At 46.2% G+C, this 17130-nt stretch overlaps 1 protein-coding gene across 6 annotated transcripts in view; it reads left to right on the top strand.

Moving 5' to 3' along the window:
- The window catches only part of tns2a (tensin 2a), a 148308-nt gene extending 136213 nt beyond the window's left edge, over nt 1-12095 (top strand). For all 6 annotated transcript variants that reach the window (XM_055664396.1, XM_055664395.1, XM_055664397.1 and 3 more), the window contains 5 exons: nt 403-480; nt 2066-2234; nt 4041-4109; nt 5422-5451; nt 6185-12095. In XM_055664396.1, coding sequence (XP_055520371.1) covers nt 403-480; nt 2066-2234; nt 4041-4109; nt 5422-5451; nt 6185-6326 — 488 coding nt within the window. In that variant the 3' untranslated portion in view covers nt 6327-12095. The remainder of the gene's footprint in view (nt 1-402; nt 481-2065; nt 2235-4040; nt 4110-5421; nt 5452-6184) is intronic.
- Nucleotides 12096-17130: the final 5035 nt, after the last annotated feature.

Raw genomic sequence — 17130 nt, 5'->3', positions numbered from 1 at the left:
CATTTAGGACTGAGATGAGGAAAAACCTTTTCGCCCAGAGAGTTGTGAGTCTGTGGAATTCTCTGCCACCGAAGGCGGTGGAGGCCAATTCACTGGATGTTTTCAAGAGAGAGTTAGATTTAGCTCTTAGGGCTAACGGAATCAAGGGACATGGGGAAAAATCAGGAATGGGGTACTGATTCTGGATCATCAGCCATGATCATATTGAATGGCGGTGCTGGTTCGAAGGGCCGAATGGCCTACTCCTGCAGCTATTTTCTGTTTCTATGTCTGTCCTCTCCCTCTCCTCACACTTCCCACCCTCCCTTCCAATCCTCTCTCCCACCCCTTGTTGTTTTCCCCCCATGCTTTCCACAGTTCTCACTGACAGCCCCACTGACGCGTCCTGCCGTTCTCTTGCAGATCCCATGGATGAAACTGCGGACAGCGTTGTACCCGGCAACACCAGTACCGCTGCTGAATTGCTTAAACAGGGAGCAGGTGAGTGCTGCAACTCTGGGCCTCTGTGGACCAGCTTCACCCCAGCTCACTGCTGCTTGGCTGAGGGAATATTGCAATCTATCCCAACCCTAGACCTGGCTGGATCTAAGTCCTTGGTATGCTGCCTGAGATGAACGCAGATTCAACTAAAACTTCCAAAAGGGAACTGGGCTTCTCATTTGGTTTAGTTTATGTTTTAGTTTAGTGATGCACCATGAGAACTGGCCCTTCGGCCCACCGAGCCCGCGTTGATCATCAGTTCACACTAGTTCTGTTTTCCCACTTTCTCATCCACTCCCAACACACGAGGGGGCAATTTACAGAGGGCCAATTAGTCTACAAACCCGCATGTCTTTGCGATGTGGGAGGAAACCGGAGAACCAGGAGGAAACCCACGTGGTCACAGAGAGAACATGCAAACACCACACAGATAACACCCGAGGTCAGGATCGAACCCGGGACTCTGACGCTGTGAGTCAGCAGCTCTACCCACTGTGCCACTGTGCCACCTCACATAGAAACATATAAAATAGGTGCAGGAGTAGGCCATTCGGCCCTTCGAGCCTGCACCACCATTCGATATGATCATGGCTGATCATCCAACTCAGTATCCCGTACCTGCCTTCTCTCCATACCCCCTGATCCCTTTAGCCACAAGGGCCACATCTAACTCCCTCTAAAATATAGCTCACAATTGACACAATTCTGTCATTGCTTTATCGCCCATCCCTTATTGCCCCTGAACTGAGAAAGCAGTTAAGATTCAACCAAGGTCTGGACTCACACATCAGCCAGACTAGATAAAGGATTCTGGTGAATCGAACAGGTTCAAACCAATGGTTTCACCAAGACATTTTCTTTTAAGCCAGTTATTTGTGTTTAACTGTTCCAGATGCCGGCCACCATGGGATTTGAACTCGTGTCTCGGGTCCAGAATTCTGGCTGCTAATCCAATAACTTTACCACTACAATAACTTTGTCACCACACAGCTATAGTTGTTATCGGGACGGAAAAATGGGGAAAGAGCAGGGAACTGGGAGTAATTGGGTAGCACTTCAAAAAAAATCCTATCACAGCCAAGATGGGATAAAGGGTTTCCATCAGTTGTTGACAGACAGACATCCTCTTACATTTGTGAAGGAAGGAACTGCAGATGCTGGTTTAAATCAAAGATAGAGACAAAATGCTGGAGGAACTCAGCAGGACAGGCAGCATCTCTGGAGTGAAGGAATGGGTGACGTTTCGGGTCGAGACCCTTCTTCAGTCTGAAGAAACACCCGAAACATTACCCATTCCTTCACTCCAGAGATGCTGCCTGTCCCGCTGCGTTACTCCAGCATTTTGTCTCTATCCTCTTACATTTATTGTGCACGGACTTAGATTCAGTAACAGGCTGATGATTCAGTAGTTGTGAGTGTATGAGCATGTGGACAGATACAATTGCTGCATGAGAGCACGGATCGTACAGGCATGCTTGCAACTCTTTAATACATTTCGTTCCTTTATCCTTGGGAAAGCTCCACGATGTTTTGTGCTGGCGTTTGATCTGGGCAGGGCAATCTAATCTATGTTTCCTCTTTTCAGCCTGCAACGTGCTGTATATAAACTCGGTGGAGACAGAGTCGCTGACTGGCCCACAGGCAGTTGCCAAAGCAACCATGCAGACGTTTTCCATGCAGCCTCGGCCCACTGCCACCATGGTCCACTTCAAAGTCTCCGTGCAGGGCATCACCCTCACAGACAGCCAACGCAAGTAAGGCCAAATCAGGGTTACCAGAGACCTTGAGCTGTTGTAATATCTGCTGCGTGTCCTGTACAGCCACCAGTGGCGGCCCAGACCCTTTAATTTACTAATGTGGAGATATTGGAGCTGAGGCAAAAACCACGGTGAGGGCGCTCACGGTGACACAGCGGTAGAGTTGCTGCCTTACAGAGCTTGCAGCGCCGGAGACCCGGCTTCCATCCCGACTACGGGTGCTGTCGGTATGGAGTTTGTACCTTCTCCCCGTGACCTGCGTGGGTTTTCTCCGAGATATTTGGTTTCCTCCCACGCACCAGAGACATACAGGTTTGTAGGTTGTTTAAGAAGGAACTGCAGATGCTGGAAAATCGAAGGTACACAAAAAAGCTGGAGAAACTCAGCGGGTGCAGCAGCATCTATGGAGCGAAGGAAAAAGGCAACGTTTCGGGACGAAACGTTGCCTTTTTCCTTCGCTCCATAGATGCTGCTGCACCCGCTGAGTTTCTCCAGCTTTTTTGTGTACCTTCAGGTTTGTAGGTTAATTGGCTTGGTGTGTGTGTGAATTGTCCCTAGTGTGTGTAGGATAGTGTTAATGTGCGGGGATCGATGGTCGGTGCGGACTCGGTGGGCCGGAGGACCTATTTCCGCGCTGTATCTCTAAACTAAACTAAAAAACCTTCCATTTCTGCAATATGGTGCTCAGGGGACCCCCTAGAAACCGTCTGAACATCTTTTTCAAACTTCTCATGTGATGGTCATAATCCTGAGGCCCCACCTGCTGTCTCGGGTGGGTGTAAATGATACAATGGCTCTATTCCAAAGAGCACGTGAGCTCTCCACAGTGTACGTCAATCTAAACTCCACAACATCACTGAAATAAACAATCTGCCCACAATCACACTGTCATGTATGCGAACATCCTGTGCACAACTTGACTGCATTACAACAGCAAGTTCAGCTTTATTATTGTCATGTGTAGCGAGATACAGTGAAGAGCTGCATGCTATTGAAACAGATCGGATAATACCATATAACAATAAAATCAGTTCAAACTCAAGTACAAAATATAAAGCAAAGGGGAAGATACAGAGTGCAGACTATAGTCCAATGTCCACAATGGGGTAGAGGTGAATCGGACAGTACCCTAGCTTATGGAAGGCCCGTTCAAAAGCCTGATAACAGAGGGGAAGAAGCTGTTCCTGAGTCTGGTGGACACAACAAGCTGGAGTAACTCAGCGGGACAGGCAGGATCTCCGGAGAGAAGGAATGGGTGACGTTTCGGGTCGAGACCCTTCTTCAGACTGGTGCGTGCTTTCATGCTTCTGTACCACACATCAGTGCTGCTTCGCTGCCTGTAGGGCCTTTCTGAGATCATGAAAGTACAAATTAAAAGTTTTTTTTTTGACATGCAGGACTGAGAAATGAATGATTATCCGCAATTTGATTTACTTCACTTTCCTGTTGGCGGCTTCTTGAGGAGAGGCCATAATTCAGACCGCACTGTGTGCACACTAGCCTGTTGCAGGCTCACAGCCAAGCCCTGACGGATTCATATTAACTAGTTAGACTCAGACAAATATATTGTGTTGCCAAAATCTGCCCATTTCCAAAATAAAATCAGTTTTTTAAAAAGTGATGGTGAATAGTTAAAATCCAGGAATGCGTCTTGTAGAAAGCTAGTTGAAGTGTTTTATAAATAAATGTTTTGTTCGGCTTGTTCTGGTTGTCTTAAGACTGTATTTCACAGTGGAGTTTGAGAACGCACAAACACACAAACTCCACTTTTTTAAACGTGTCGTCTTCTTTCCTGATCAACAGGATTTTCTTCAGACGCCATTACCCAGTCAACACGGTAACGTTCTGCAACCTGGGCCCACAGGACAGAAGGTAACTTCACCCTTGACCCGTGCCAACGTTGCCACACACAGTCTCTCCTCTGCCTCAGACACTTTGAATATGAACGTGTAAATTAGGCAGTGAGCAGGTGACGGCCAGCTCTGCGAAGGTATGGACGTTGATAATCTCGTCATACCCTGACCAAACCCCACCCCATTCCCCATACCCCTTGATTTCGAGGGTTCATTAACAACTTTATAAATAATATTCCAGGTTATTTGTTCCCAGTTCAGCTCTGCAGCTCTGAGCACTAAAGTCCTGCTGCATCACACAGCCCAACGTCAATGTGAATAGAATTTGGAGACATGCTCAGCCTCTTGGGCAGGAGTTAATTCAGACTCTTACTTCACTCCAGTTCACATCCACCTGTCGGGAGAAAGCAGGAACGGGGTACTGATTTTGGATGATCAGCCATGATCATATTGAATGGCGGTGCTGGCTCGAGGGGCCGAATGGCCTACTCCTGCACCTATTATCTATGTTTCTATGTCACATTTGTGCTTACATTGGTTCCTGCTCCAATAATGGTTTATAAATCTCCATCCTCAAATCCCTCCATAGTTGTCTCTGTATGTTCTTCCAGCTTCCACAAGCGTTCTTAACTGCTGCACTCCTCTTGTCTTCAGCCGCCTGGACCCTAACTCTGGAATTCCATCCCTAAACATTCCACGACTCTCTTTCCCCCTCGAAGGTGTTCCCATCAACCTCCCTTTGGTGATCTATCCCAATAATTTTCCTCATTGCTCAGGTTTAGACATGTTCTTTGATAACTCCAGAGGCATTTCACACGGGATGCTTTGTACATTAGAAATTGCCGTTGACTGTTTTAGCAGCCTGGCCTCGCACACAAGATTTTCGTATCTGAATTACGCCCTCAAATCTGGAACTTATCCTCAGTCAATTATTGGAGACACACACACAAACTGCAGATGCTGGAATGCTGAGCAAATCACAGAGTGCTGGAGGAACTCGGCTGGCCATGCAGCATCCAGTGCTTCCTGACCCGCTGAGTTCCTCCAGCACTCTGTGTTTTGTTTCAGTAAATGATTGCCTCTTTGCCAGCTGCAATTTCTCACGCGTGATTCTGTAATCCGGACACGATTATTTGTTTTCAATTTTGTGCAGAGATGGCCAAGGATTTTAGTTTTTCAATTGCACCATGAAAAAATACAATATTTCACTTCACACTGGAAAACACACTTTCTGCTTATCAAATGAAAGCGAGCCCATTCGTGTGATGTCTGGTTTCACACACTCACTCACACACACACACACCCACGCTCAGTTTACTCTTTTTTTTCAGGTGGACTAACCCAGATGGCACAACATCAAAGTAAGTGGTTGGGGAGTTGTGGGGAGAATGTTGGGGGGGTTTTAATTGATTTATGATACGTGGGAACCACAGGCAAGTCAGTTGGATCCATTTGGTTGGTGAGTTCCCATCCACTCCCAACCTTCTCCAGACTCTAGCAAGCGTGAACTCCCACACACTGAGCTATACTGGGGCCCAAACATTCAGAGGATCTCACAACTGCTGCACTTGATATTGATAATCCCCTAACGTGACCTTGGCCGTCCAGTCACCTTTCACTCTCCACCACCACCTCTTGGTTTTTGTCCCCGCACTATTTTAGTGAAGCTCAACTTGAAGAACAGCACCTCAGCTTCGGACTGGGCACAGTGCAGTCCTCTGGAGTCAACACTTGCTTCTCTCATTCCAACAATAATTCTGATTCCCACTTGCACCACCTCTGGGCCCGTGTATTGTGACTTCACCTGCCCCTATCGCCTTGCACCTCCGCCATTTGTAGCACTCGGTTTCTCCAGATCCACCCTCTGTTGTCTCCACGCCTCCCGCTTGTCTTAAAAATAAAGCCTGCCTCGCCTCCATCATTTCCCAGTTTTGGTGAAAGGTCGTCAGCCTGAAGCATAAGCTCATTCTCCCTCCTCAGGCACTGCCTGAGCTGCTGTGTATGTTACATTTTTAGTTTGCATTTCCAGCATGTGCGGGCTTTTGCTTTTGATGCAGCGATCTCTTCTTATTTTTTCTCTCCCGCCCCTTGCAGGATGTTTGGTTTTGTGGCGAAGAAGCAGGGAAGCACGTCTGACAATGTCTGCCATCTGTTTGCTGAACTCGACCCAGAGCAGCCAGCATCCGCCATAGTGAACTTCATCACCAAAGTCATGCTCGGCCCACAGAAGAGATGAGTCAGGGATTTGCTGCATTCAAAGACAAACCAAAGGAGTCACCTGGCCAGGCAAGAAGGATAGCTAGCTCCTCCTGCATCACCCAAAGGAACCAGCTCCCTAACCAGTCTGAAGAAGGGTCTCGACCCAAATCGTCACCCATTCCTTCTCTCCAGAGATGCTGCCTGTCCCGCTGAGCTACTCCAGCTTTTTGTGTCTATCTTCGGTATTTGCAGTTCCTTCTTACAAGCTTCTTTAGAAACATCAGTTTTCCTCTTAGAAACATCCCCTTCTCTCTGTTTAAGGTCCACTTTAGCCTCTAGGTGGATAATCAGACTGCATGAGATTCCTTTTCATCTGAACTCTGGTTCGATGGCGCCATTTTGTGAGTGGCGGTGTTCAGCAGGGCCTTGCTCCCTCACAGCCCAGCTCCCCTTCAGAGAGTGGTGGCGAGTTAAGTTGACCACCCTGTACACTGCCTACGTTGCGCTTTGCTGAGGATTCTCATTGTAACTGCCCATGTAAAGGGGAGCCCTGCAGACTTGATTACTGAGTGATGCCGCATGTGAATAATACAAAGAGTATGTGCAAATTGTGAAGGAGGGGGACTAAATAAGGATGAAAGGGGCTGTGGGATGATTGAAGGGTGGTAGACAGATTGGGATCAATGTTAGATCCAGACTTGTGAAACCAGGAACTCGCTCAAACTCGCATAGGGAATTTTCAGAGTATCTGGTGCTGCAGTGTAAATGTCTCTAGTAGCTTGGAGTGTTCACAGTTGTATAAAGACACCACCATCTTCTACAGCAGAAAGTCAAATGTGCACCAGCCTTTGATCATCAGGCTAGTTCAGAGCAGGTCTAACTGTAATATTAGTCTGACAGTGAAAGTGTAATATTGGTCTGACATTTATCGAGACTTTCAATGAAAGCCGCTGGGAGAATGAAGCTGGTGAGAGCTCAGTTGGAAGTGCGTGAAGATGAAGTGTGATGGATTTGTGTGGGACTCCTTGCCAGCAACTATAGCGCATGTTAACTCGCCAAAGCTCTGTTTTGTGGAATGATAGAACGAACAGTCCTTCCGACTGATATCAGAATAGGTCAGTCTGGGCACAAACCCAGCTCGTGTATCAGAGGGAATTGGACGTGGGCTACGGTGCGTGTCTAGGCTCAAAACCAGCGCTGTTCTGTTCAGCAAACAGTCTGAGTTTGCTCAGAAAACAGGCTAATTAGAGTGGATGAAGCAGAAACTACAGCAACCTTTTCCCCCAATAGAACCATGAAAGTGACCAGACTATCTTCTGAGTTGCTTTCATTACCTACAAACCAGACTCACCTTCCCAAGACAAAAATCCAAGTGGAGACCTAATTTGCAAGGGCTGCTCTCTCAGTTCCTGGGCCATTACACCATGGTTGTTCCATTGGGAATAAGCCAAGACCAAGCAAGACTGGGTGGTGAGATGTGAGCTCCCCCTAACGTGGCCTTGGCTGAGTGTTGATTTCTACGACACTTCCCATGGGATGGACGGAGTTTATTTGCCCCTTTAAGTATTCTCAGCACCAAAACATGGAGCTTTGCTGCTCTGCCCTGATTTACACTTGAGAATGAACTGTCCATCTGCTGCACAACCTGGCATTTAAAAAAACGTTTCAATCCCCTGCTAGCAATGTTTCAGGTGGATGAAGTTTCACTGGAACACTGACAGACCTTCCACTGAAAGGTCATTAACCTGTCAATGTTAACTGTTTCTCTCTCCATCGATACTGCCTGACCTGCTGATGTTTCCAGCATTCCCTGTTTTTACGACAGGTTCTAGGCATCTGCAGTATTTGTTTTTGGGTCGATCGGAAATGTTAGCAGGTGTTCTCCCAGAACCTTGCTGCACTTGTCCTGAATTCCCTTGCACTATCTCCTTCTCACTGCACCATCAGGGACATCTTTGATGCTTGGTTGGTTTTGAATGTCAGCACAGCCAAACACTCTAACCTACCACAAATTCCATGTGACAGATCCCTGAGAGAATGGGGTGTGCATCAGTAAGTGCCGCAGTGTGGTAAAGCATCCTTCATTCAGCAACAGCTACCCTCATTCCTGTTATTGCCATCTCTCCCAACAACCAGCCTAGATGCATCTCTGGGTGATGGATGGTTTGTGCTGTAGCCTCCTGAGCTGGCCATCTGATGAACATCACCTTGGGAACCTCAGATACCACACTCCAATCCCATTACCACTGGACTGTAGAAGGAGAGTAAGTTGGAACCTAGCGCTCACGCATCCTGTAGCTTTTCCCGCAGTTCAAGTTCTTGCCTCTGATCTCCAGAACTGGCCTCTGAATCAGCCTTGACTAATGTTGCATTCAATTATTTGGATCACATGTGCTGGCCTGCAGAAGCACTCATTTGCCTTTGAAATGCTAGTATAAATGGCCTTGGTCTCTATTCTAATGTAAACAGGAACCATGGAGCTAGTAACAAAGTGATGCTCAGCACCAGCTTCCTGGATATATATAATATATATTGTGTGTATATAATATATTGTGCTGCATATCTGAATGTGTTGATGACAAAGATTGGCTATTATATGATCTCAGAGTAGAGTCACAACACGTGACAAGTGGTGATTTCATGTGATCGTTTCTGCTGTGCCTGTTCAATATGCCAATGTATTTTATTGGGGCACGTAACTGAGAGACCCTTGGGAACGGATTAGTGTCGATGAGTTATTACCACGGGTCACCACTCCCTCAGGTGGGTAACATGGATTATGAGTTTCTAGCCTGAACACACAAATGTCCTTCCACACTCCAGGGTCGGAATGCTCACGTGGCTTCCAACCAAATGCAAAGTCTGGACCAACACCAGTAAAATGAATGATTTGGTTGTCATTGCTGTGTGCAATTTACAACACATTTCACTTCAGATCAAATGCTTTGGATATCGTGAGCTTGTGGAAGGTGCTGTAGGAATGTAATTCTTTTTTTCCCCATTGCAGCTTTCTGCAGAGCTGGTGAGAGGTTGCCACAGACATAGGTCAACCCTCCAACACCAGACACCTTGTCATTGTGCACACATGCAAGAGATCTTTTAAAGATACCAAGCAGCTAAGGGATCGACAATGGATGGTTGAAGGGAAGGGTTTTCGGCAGCTTTTGATGGTGAGTGTGGATGTAGCTCAGCAAACACAGACCCCCCCCCCCAAGAGAGCCCTTGCCCAGAATTAAACCACTCTACACAGCCACTTAGTACAAAAGCCTGCAGTGTGGAGATTTGTCTTTCAAACTAATGTGTTTGCAAATGGCCTTCTGGTTACGTGCCTGAATAAAAGGAGGAATCACGAGCATTCATTTCAGTGAAGAAAAATATATTTTTTATGTTCTTTTTCCGATATAGACATCTCAAAAATATTAATCCAAGAGATTTCATTATTACCATGATAAACAGTCACAAAATGTCTGTCAGTCAGTCAGTCACTGCTAACTGTGTTGTAACCTTTATGTTTAACGATATACTCAAAGTTTGGCTTCACAGATTAATCAAAGCTAAGAACAACCAGGGCCGTACTGGCAATGTTGCTTTTCCTTGTTTTTGGGGAGGAGGGTGGTTCGGCTGGTGGAATTGCAGATGTTACCGATGACGAAAGAAGAGATTTGTAGCACACTGCTCGCTCCACAGTGCTGCTCTCTGAGCTCTGACCTCACATTGGTGGATGGTGAGCAGGAACAGTGAGTCCCTTGGCCCGAATCTTGCCAGGGGTTAGAAACAAGGAAGGAGGCTTGCAAGGCAATGATCATGATATTTGGGGTAAATTGCAGAATGACTAAATAGCCAGAGGCCTGAACCACAAATCCAAGGGACACATTCAAATCCCACCATGACAACAGGGGAATTCAAATTCAGGTAGATTAATTAAATAAATCTGGAATATAAAGCTAGCTCACTATAGCCAGGGTCTCTGTTATAGTGTATTCTAGAAATGACCAAATTCTCCTAAAAGCCCACTAATGCACCACTGTGCTTAAGGGAAGGAAATCTGCCTACCTTACCCCAGATGTGATTCCAGACTTTTAACTGCTCTCTCAGAGCCACTTGGCTCTAGGGCCAGGGAAGTGTGGATGATAAACACCATGTCCTTTGAAGGAATAATAAAACACAATTAGAATGATTGGGCTCTCCCAAACAGTGGTGGGGAGATGAGAGAGAGAGTGGCAGCTCCCACTCACCTGGACATACGTGGAATGGGTTCTATTTTACCTAAAATTAGACAGTGGCCTTTCCAATCCTTGCTCTAATTTGCCCATCGCGAAAAATATATCATCCCATAAAGTACACAAGGAGTGGGGAAGGGAGATGATGGTTGCCCAGCATAGTCTAAAACCCACTTTGCCTGTGGGGTACTGGCTGTTACTTTGCAAATATGTGATGCTGAGGTAGCCCTTGGACTGAGTGGCAAAAAGGTATATATTTGAAGAGCTTTCAACATCACTGTATATTACATATTTTAATCAAAGTCTATAGTTTTATTTGTATAGCTCAGACATTTATTTTGCCTGATATTGGAGAATTTATGGAATAAGCTTTAGTCAAGAATGTATAATATATTATCCTTATGCCGTTACTTTTTTTGTGTATGAGGTGTGATATCAAACACCAGCTAAACACGTTGTGTATTCTTTTGTGGGTGTGCCTTGTGTAAGTGTCTGTTTTCCAAGCACACAGCGAAGTTCGACCCTTGTATTCTCTTGTTGAATTCAGCTCCGAAGATGTCCTCTTGCCCTTTCCCCCCAAACCTTTACATAAAGTTGTCTGGTGCAGGTGGGACTGGCCAAGATCTGGTGCTGCTCTCGGTCGAGACATAAAGAAGGAGCACCTCTTCGGCTCATCAGCTGTCAATTCCCCCTTCAAAAAATAATTTCTGCATGAAAATGTGGCTGCTTTCTAATTGGGAAAGACTTAGAACTTTGTCTCATACTTTGGGACCTGAAGCCCCCCCTCATTCACTCTCTGACAGGAAAAGATGCTAAAAAAAAATCGTAAAAAACCTAGGATCCAACGAGGTGAATAATTCACAGAGGTTTTACTGAAAAAAAAATCAGGCTTTAAAAGGTTGCTGGAGTTGCGCAAGAAGCAGGTTAGGTTTTCTGTGCCTAAACCTGTAAAGCTGCTGAGGAACGGAGGGGGAAAGAGAGGGAAAGCGACAAATGCCACTAGAGAGTTGAGTAGAGCTCCTGTCAGTCAGTTATAACATTCATTTTAGCATGAGAGATGAGGTGAAAGATCTCCATGGGACAGCTCGCTCCCATAGTTGATCAGAGTAACTTGGACTTTTGTTTCCTGTGTTAAATCTTTAACTACTGTCTGTCCTTTTTATTTAAAATCCTGCTGTGCTTTGGTTCTACCTGGAAACAGCTTCTGTTGCTGGAGAAGTTTTTTCCTCACCCCTCTCTCCTCCCTCCACCTGAGGCATGCTCCTTACGCAAATGACCAACATTGGATAGAGTGGATGTGGAGAGGATGTTTCCACTAGTGGGTGAGTCTAGGACTAGAGGTCATAGCCTTAGAATTAAAGGACGTTCTTTTAGGAAGGAGATGAGAAGAAATTTATTTAGTCAGAGGATGGCGAATCTGTGGAATTTTTTGCCGTGGAGGCCAAGTCAGTGAATATTTTTAAGGCCGAGATAGATAGATTCTTGATTAGTACAGGTGACAGAGGTTATGGGGAGAAGGCAGGAGAATGGGGTTAGGAAAGAAAGATAGATCAGCCATAATTAAATGGCGGAGTAGACATGTTGGGTCGAATTCTATTCCAATTCCTTATGACCTTATGATCTTATTTGTTTACCAGTCTCGACCCAACATGGCAACAAGCTATTGGATCATGGGCGTAGTCACAACCATAACTGCCTTGTCCACACGGCACATCTCTAGCAGGGGTTGTCAGTGAGCACTTGGGAATCCTGGATTGCATTAAGGGGATCAAGCAGTATTGTGTCAGTAAATGCCCTTACTTTACCTGTTTGAACTCAGCAACATTGAACCCTGGCTCAGTTGGGGGACATTATAGATGTACGCCATTTGTGGGTAGGTTTTGAGACCGAGACAAGCACTGACTGACTTGTTTTCACCTCTGTTCCTCCAGACCATGTGTGAATAATGTGTGCTTGGAGCAGTTGAGAGAATATTTTGTTTTCTTGTACTAACAGTGGGAAGAATGTTACAGCGGCGCCGCCTGCTGGAAGATGTGAGATGCTGTTGGAATTTGTTTCAATGTTCCCCGTGCCAATGTAGAGTTTATGGGACTCCTGTGCTGCGATGTATAACAGAATTTAATTTGTTAATAAAACAGCAAGCGCTAGAAATTATTTCTAAAGACGTTGAGTTGCATTTACATCCAATTATTTTTTAGAAATAGAATGGCCATGGATTGTCATTAAACCCTCTAGTTACCTCTCTCTTTATCAGTCTGGACTCCAGGTAATTCCAGACCCATCTTAAGTACCCTGACTGCAATGCAAGTTCAAGGGCAATTAAGAATGGACCATAAATCCTCGCTTTGTCATCGACTCCCACGTCTAACGTCCAGTGAGAGGACAATTATTTTTTAAATGCGTTGAAACCACGCCAACGAGAAGATGCAATAGCGGAGAAAACATCGCCAGACACCAAACAGATGAGGCGGTGTGCGTAAGCATTTGATGTCATGGAAAATTGATTGAGAGACGGGGCTCGCACAAAGGTTACGGTAATAGACTAGGAAATGCCCGACCACGGGGCAATGTGGATTGAACTCGGGGCGTTAAATACTGACTGGGTTACCTGGAAAATATTACTAGGACATCGAGCTCAGTGTTTTCGATCAACTAAAATTACATGCCTCCTGTTGAAGGATGCAAAATGATAAACTAAAAGTAACGGTGAGTATTCTATCCACATAAGGGATAAAACAAGAGAAAACCACTGACTGATGAGTGACATAATGTCAAAGGAAAGTAAGATGCTTTTCATTGAAGAATTAGAAGAAATCCGGAACCCATGAGGACTCGCACGGCAACACATTTTCAGGAAAGGGGCATCAAACAGACACCTCTTTGTTTTTGCACGATGGCGCAGCGGTAGAGTTGCTGCCTCACAGCGCCATCTGTACGGAGTTTGTATGTTCGCCCTGTGACCGCGTGGGTTTTATCCGGGTGCTCCAGTTTTCTCCCACATCCCAAAGACGAGCGGGTTTGTAGGTTAATTGGCCTCTGAATAATACAAAAAATGGGAGCAATGTTTGATGAGTAAATGGATGGTCGGTCGGCACGGAATCGGTGAGCAAAAGCTGTATCTCTCTGGCTCAAGACCTGAATGAAAAATCTGACCAAAACAAATTCTGCAGGGAAAGTAAGTGGAATCCCTCCAGTATGTTTTCCAGACTCTCAGATTGTCGATATGGGCACAGGGGGGTTTGAAACCGGGGGGTGGGGGGGGGGGGGGGGGGGGTCGGGGAGGAGGGGGGGGAATTGAGCATGGAAATTATGCTGGGACCAAGAGTGACGGGGTGGGCGGGTGAGACGGGTTTTGACTTTGATAGCAAGTTTCACATTGACGGTGTTGGAGGCTGGCCGTTGGAAGAGGTATGGTCATAACGATATTGACAGAACACCCTGTTCTCCCGGTTCAACCTGATGTGTTATTTCGATGCAAGTTCCTCAATAACTTACAGGGCAATTACACTAGAAGTATGCAATGGAGCTACAACTATTTGAAATGCCATTACATTAGGACATTTAAAACTAGTTATTTTGCATTCTATCCGTGTTTCCAAGTGGCCATGTGTCAAGATACAAGATACATTTATTTGTCACATGTGCCAGTTGGCACCGTGAAATGTGATCAACTCACCCCTGCCACAGGAGCCGGCCAATTTCAGGAGAGACACCAAACCTCAGATGTGCAATGATTCGGCCTGGGCAGCTCTGGAGGAACAGCATTCCTTGCTGAAACGTCCCCAGCAAAGTAGTCACAAAAAGCTGGAGTAACTCAGCTGGACAGGCAGCATCTCTGGAGAGAAGGAATGGGTGACGATTCAGGGTCGAGACCCTTCTTCAGACTGCTAAGTAGATCCGGCAAAATAGTAGTAGTAGTAGTAGTAGTAGGAAGTGACTATGTGAGCAACACAACACACACCACACTTCCCAAGAAACCTATCCGAGTATTTCCATCATATAAACTTGATATTTGGCCCCACTGATCCATGCTGGTGCTCACGCGTCCTCTCATCATCAAAGCAGTGGCTCCGTTCATTTCCCTGCAATGTAACGACCTACTGGCCTCCTGAAGATTGCTTGAATGAAACTTATTCCAAGAGTGTTTTGATGTGTTCAGATATTGTATCTCTCTGCTACATTTAAGACATGGAGAGTCCTGGTAAAAGGCTGGAGGTTCCAAAACATGGGGCCATGCCCTTGTTTAGGGGTCAGGCATTTGGGGCTGATGGGTCAAATGGCCTCCTCATATCCCCCAAAATGTCTTAACTTAGAGATATGAGGGTGTCTGGAATAGGGTGCCCGGGATATTTTAACGCTAGGCAACCGAATGCTAACATAAACAGAACATCAGATTCAGATTCAATTTTAATTGTCATTGTCAGTGTACAGTACAGAGACAACGAAATGCATTTAGCATCTCCCTTGAAGAGCGACATAGCAAACGATTTGAATAAATAATAATAAGTGTCCGTGGGGGGGGGGGGGGGGGGGTGGTGATTGGCAGTCACCGAGGTACGTTGGTTAGTAGAGTGACAGCCGCCGGAAAGAAGCTGTTCCTCGACCTGCTGGTTCAGCAACGGAGAGACCTGTAGCGCCTCCCGGATGGTAGGAGGGTAAACAGTCCATGGTTGGGGTGAGAGCAGTCCTTGGCGATGCTGAGCGCCCTCCACAGACAGCGCTTGCTTTGGACAGACTCAATGGAGGGGAGCGTGGAACCGGTGATGCGTTGGGCAATTTTCACCACCCTCTGCAATGCCTTCCGGTCGGAGACAGAGCAGTTGCCATACCATACTGTGATGCAGTTGGTAAGGATGCTCTCGATGGTGCAGCGGTAGAAGTTCACCAGGATCTGAGGAGACAGATGGACCTTCTTCAGTCTCCTCAGGAAGAAGAGACGCTGATGAGCCTTCTTGATCAGAGTAGAGGTATTGTGGGTCCAAGAGAGGTCATCGGAGATGTTGACTCCCAGGAACCTGAAGCTAGAAACACGTTCCACCTCCGTCCCGTTAATGTGGATGGGGGTGTACGTGCCGCCTCTGGACTTCCTGAAGTCTACAATGAGCTCCTTGGTCTTCTTGGAGTTAAGGGCCAGGTTGTTGTCAGCGCACCATGCTGCTAAGTGCTGGACCTCCTCCCTGTAGGCCAGCTCATTGTTGTTGCTGATGAGGCCAATCACCGTTGTATCATCTGCATACTTGATGATGGTGTTAGTACCATGTACAGGTGTGCAGTCATAGGTAAAGAGGGAGTAGAGGAGGGGGCTCAGCACACAGCCCTGAGGAACGCCGGTGTTCAGGGTGAGGGTTGAAGAGGTGTGCTTGTCTAACCTCACAGACTGGGGTCTGTTGGTTAGAAAGTCCAGTATCCAGTAGGAAAGTCCAGTATCCAGTACATGTTGGAAACACTCAGCAGATCAGACAGCATCTGTGGAGAAAGAAATAATTAATCAGGTCCGGTGCCCCACAGAGAGAAAACAAGTACGTTTTCAGCGGGAGAGAAGGTGGTGGATGGGGAGAATGGCAGAACAGAGGGAATATCTGTGATAAGATGAGACAAAATGTGCCAATACAGAAGATATTAAAAAGCCCATGGAGTTGGCAGAAAAGGATTGAAGTGGATCACATTGGTATTGATTGACTGTTAAGTGTACCGCTATACAGTGAAAACTTTGTATGTGTACTGTCAAGTCAAATCATACCATACATGAGTACAAAAGGTAGTGCAAAAAGAGAAAACAAATGTGAGTGCAGATTAAAAAACAGTGCAAGAGCTGCAACGAGGCAGATTGGGAGATCGTGAATGCATCCTTAGCTTATGAGTGGAGCGTTCAAGAGTCTGATAATAGTTGGGAAGAAGCCATCCTTGAACCCGGTGGTACATGTTTTCAAGCTTTTGTATCTTTTGTCCAACAGGAGAGGGGAGAAGAGGGAATGATTGATGTGTGACTGATCCTTGATTATTTTGGCTGCTTCCCTGATGCAACGTGAAGTGTAGATGGAGCCATAGGTGGAGCGGCTGGAGACTAATTTGTGTAATAGAATGGGCTGCACTCACAACTCTCTACAATCTCTAGCGGTCTTGGGCGGACTAGTTTCCATATCAAGCAATGATGCTTTCTACAGTGCATCTGTAGGAGTTGATAAACCTCATTGGAGACATGCTGAATTTCTTTCATCTTCTGAGGAAGTAGAGGCCTTGGCGTGCTTTCTCGGCTGTAGAGTTGGACCAGGGCAAAATGTTGATGATATTTATGCCTGGGAACTTGAAGCTCTGGACCATCTCCACATCAGCATCACTGATACAGACTGGGGTGTCTCCAGCCCAGTTCCTGAAATTGATGACCAGCACTTTTGTTGAATGGTGGAGCAGGTGCAAAGCTAGAATGGTCTACTCCTGTGTAACCAACCGTGAATGTTATTGGAATGTACATCACCATTTAGCTGCTGCTTGCACACTATGAACCACACCCTGCATCAGCCCACAAATCCCCAAACTCCAAAAGAGCAAATCAATCTATTTTGATGCACGAGATATTCTGCTAGAGGTGTAGTGAGAGAAATGGAAAGAGCCAATGGTGAT

This window comes from Leucoraja erinacea, chromosome 40 (assembly GCF_028641065.1).
Source record: "Leucoraja erinacea ecotype New England chromosome 40, Leri_hhj_1, whole genome shotgun sequence".
NCBI classification, from domain to species: Eukaryota; Metazoa; Chordata; class Chondrichthyes; order Rajiformes; family Rajidae; genus Leucoraja; species Leucoraja erinaceus.
The sequence above is the reverse complement of the archived record's forward strand: the minus strand, read 5'-3'. Positions and strand labels throughout refer to the sequence as shown.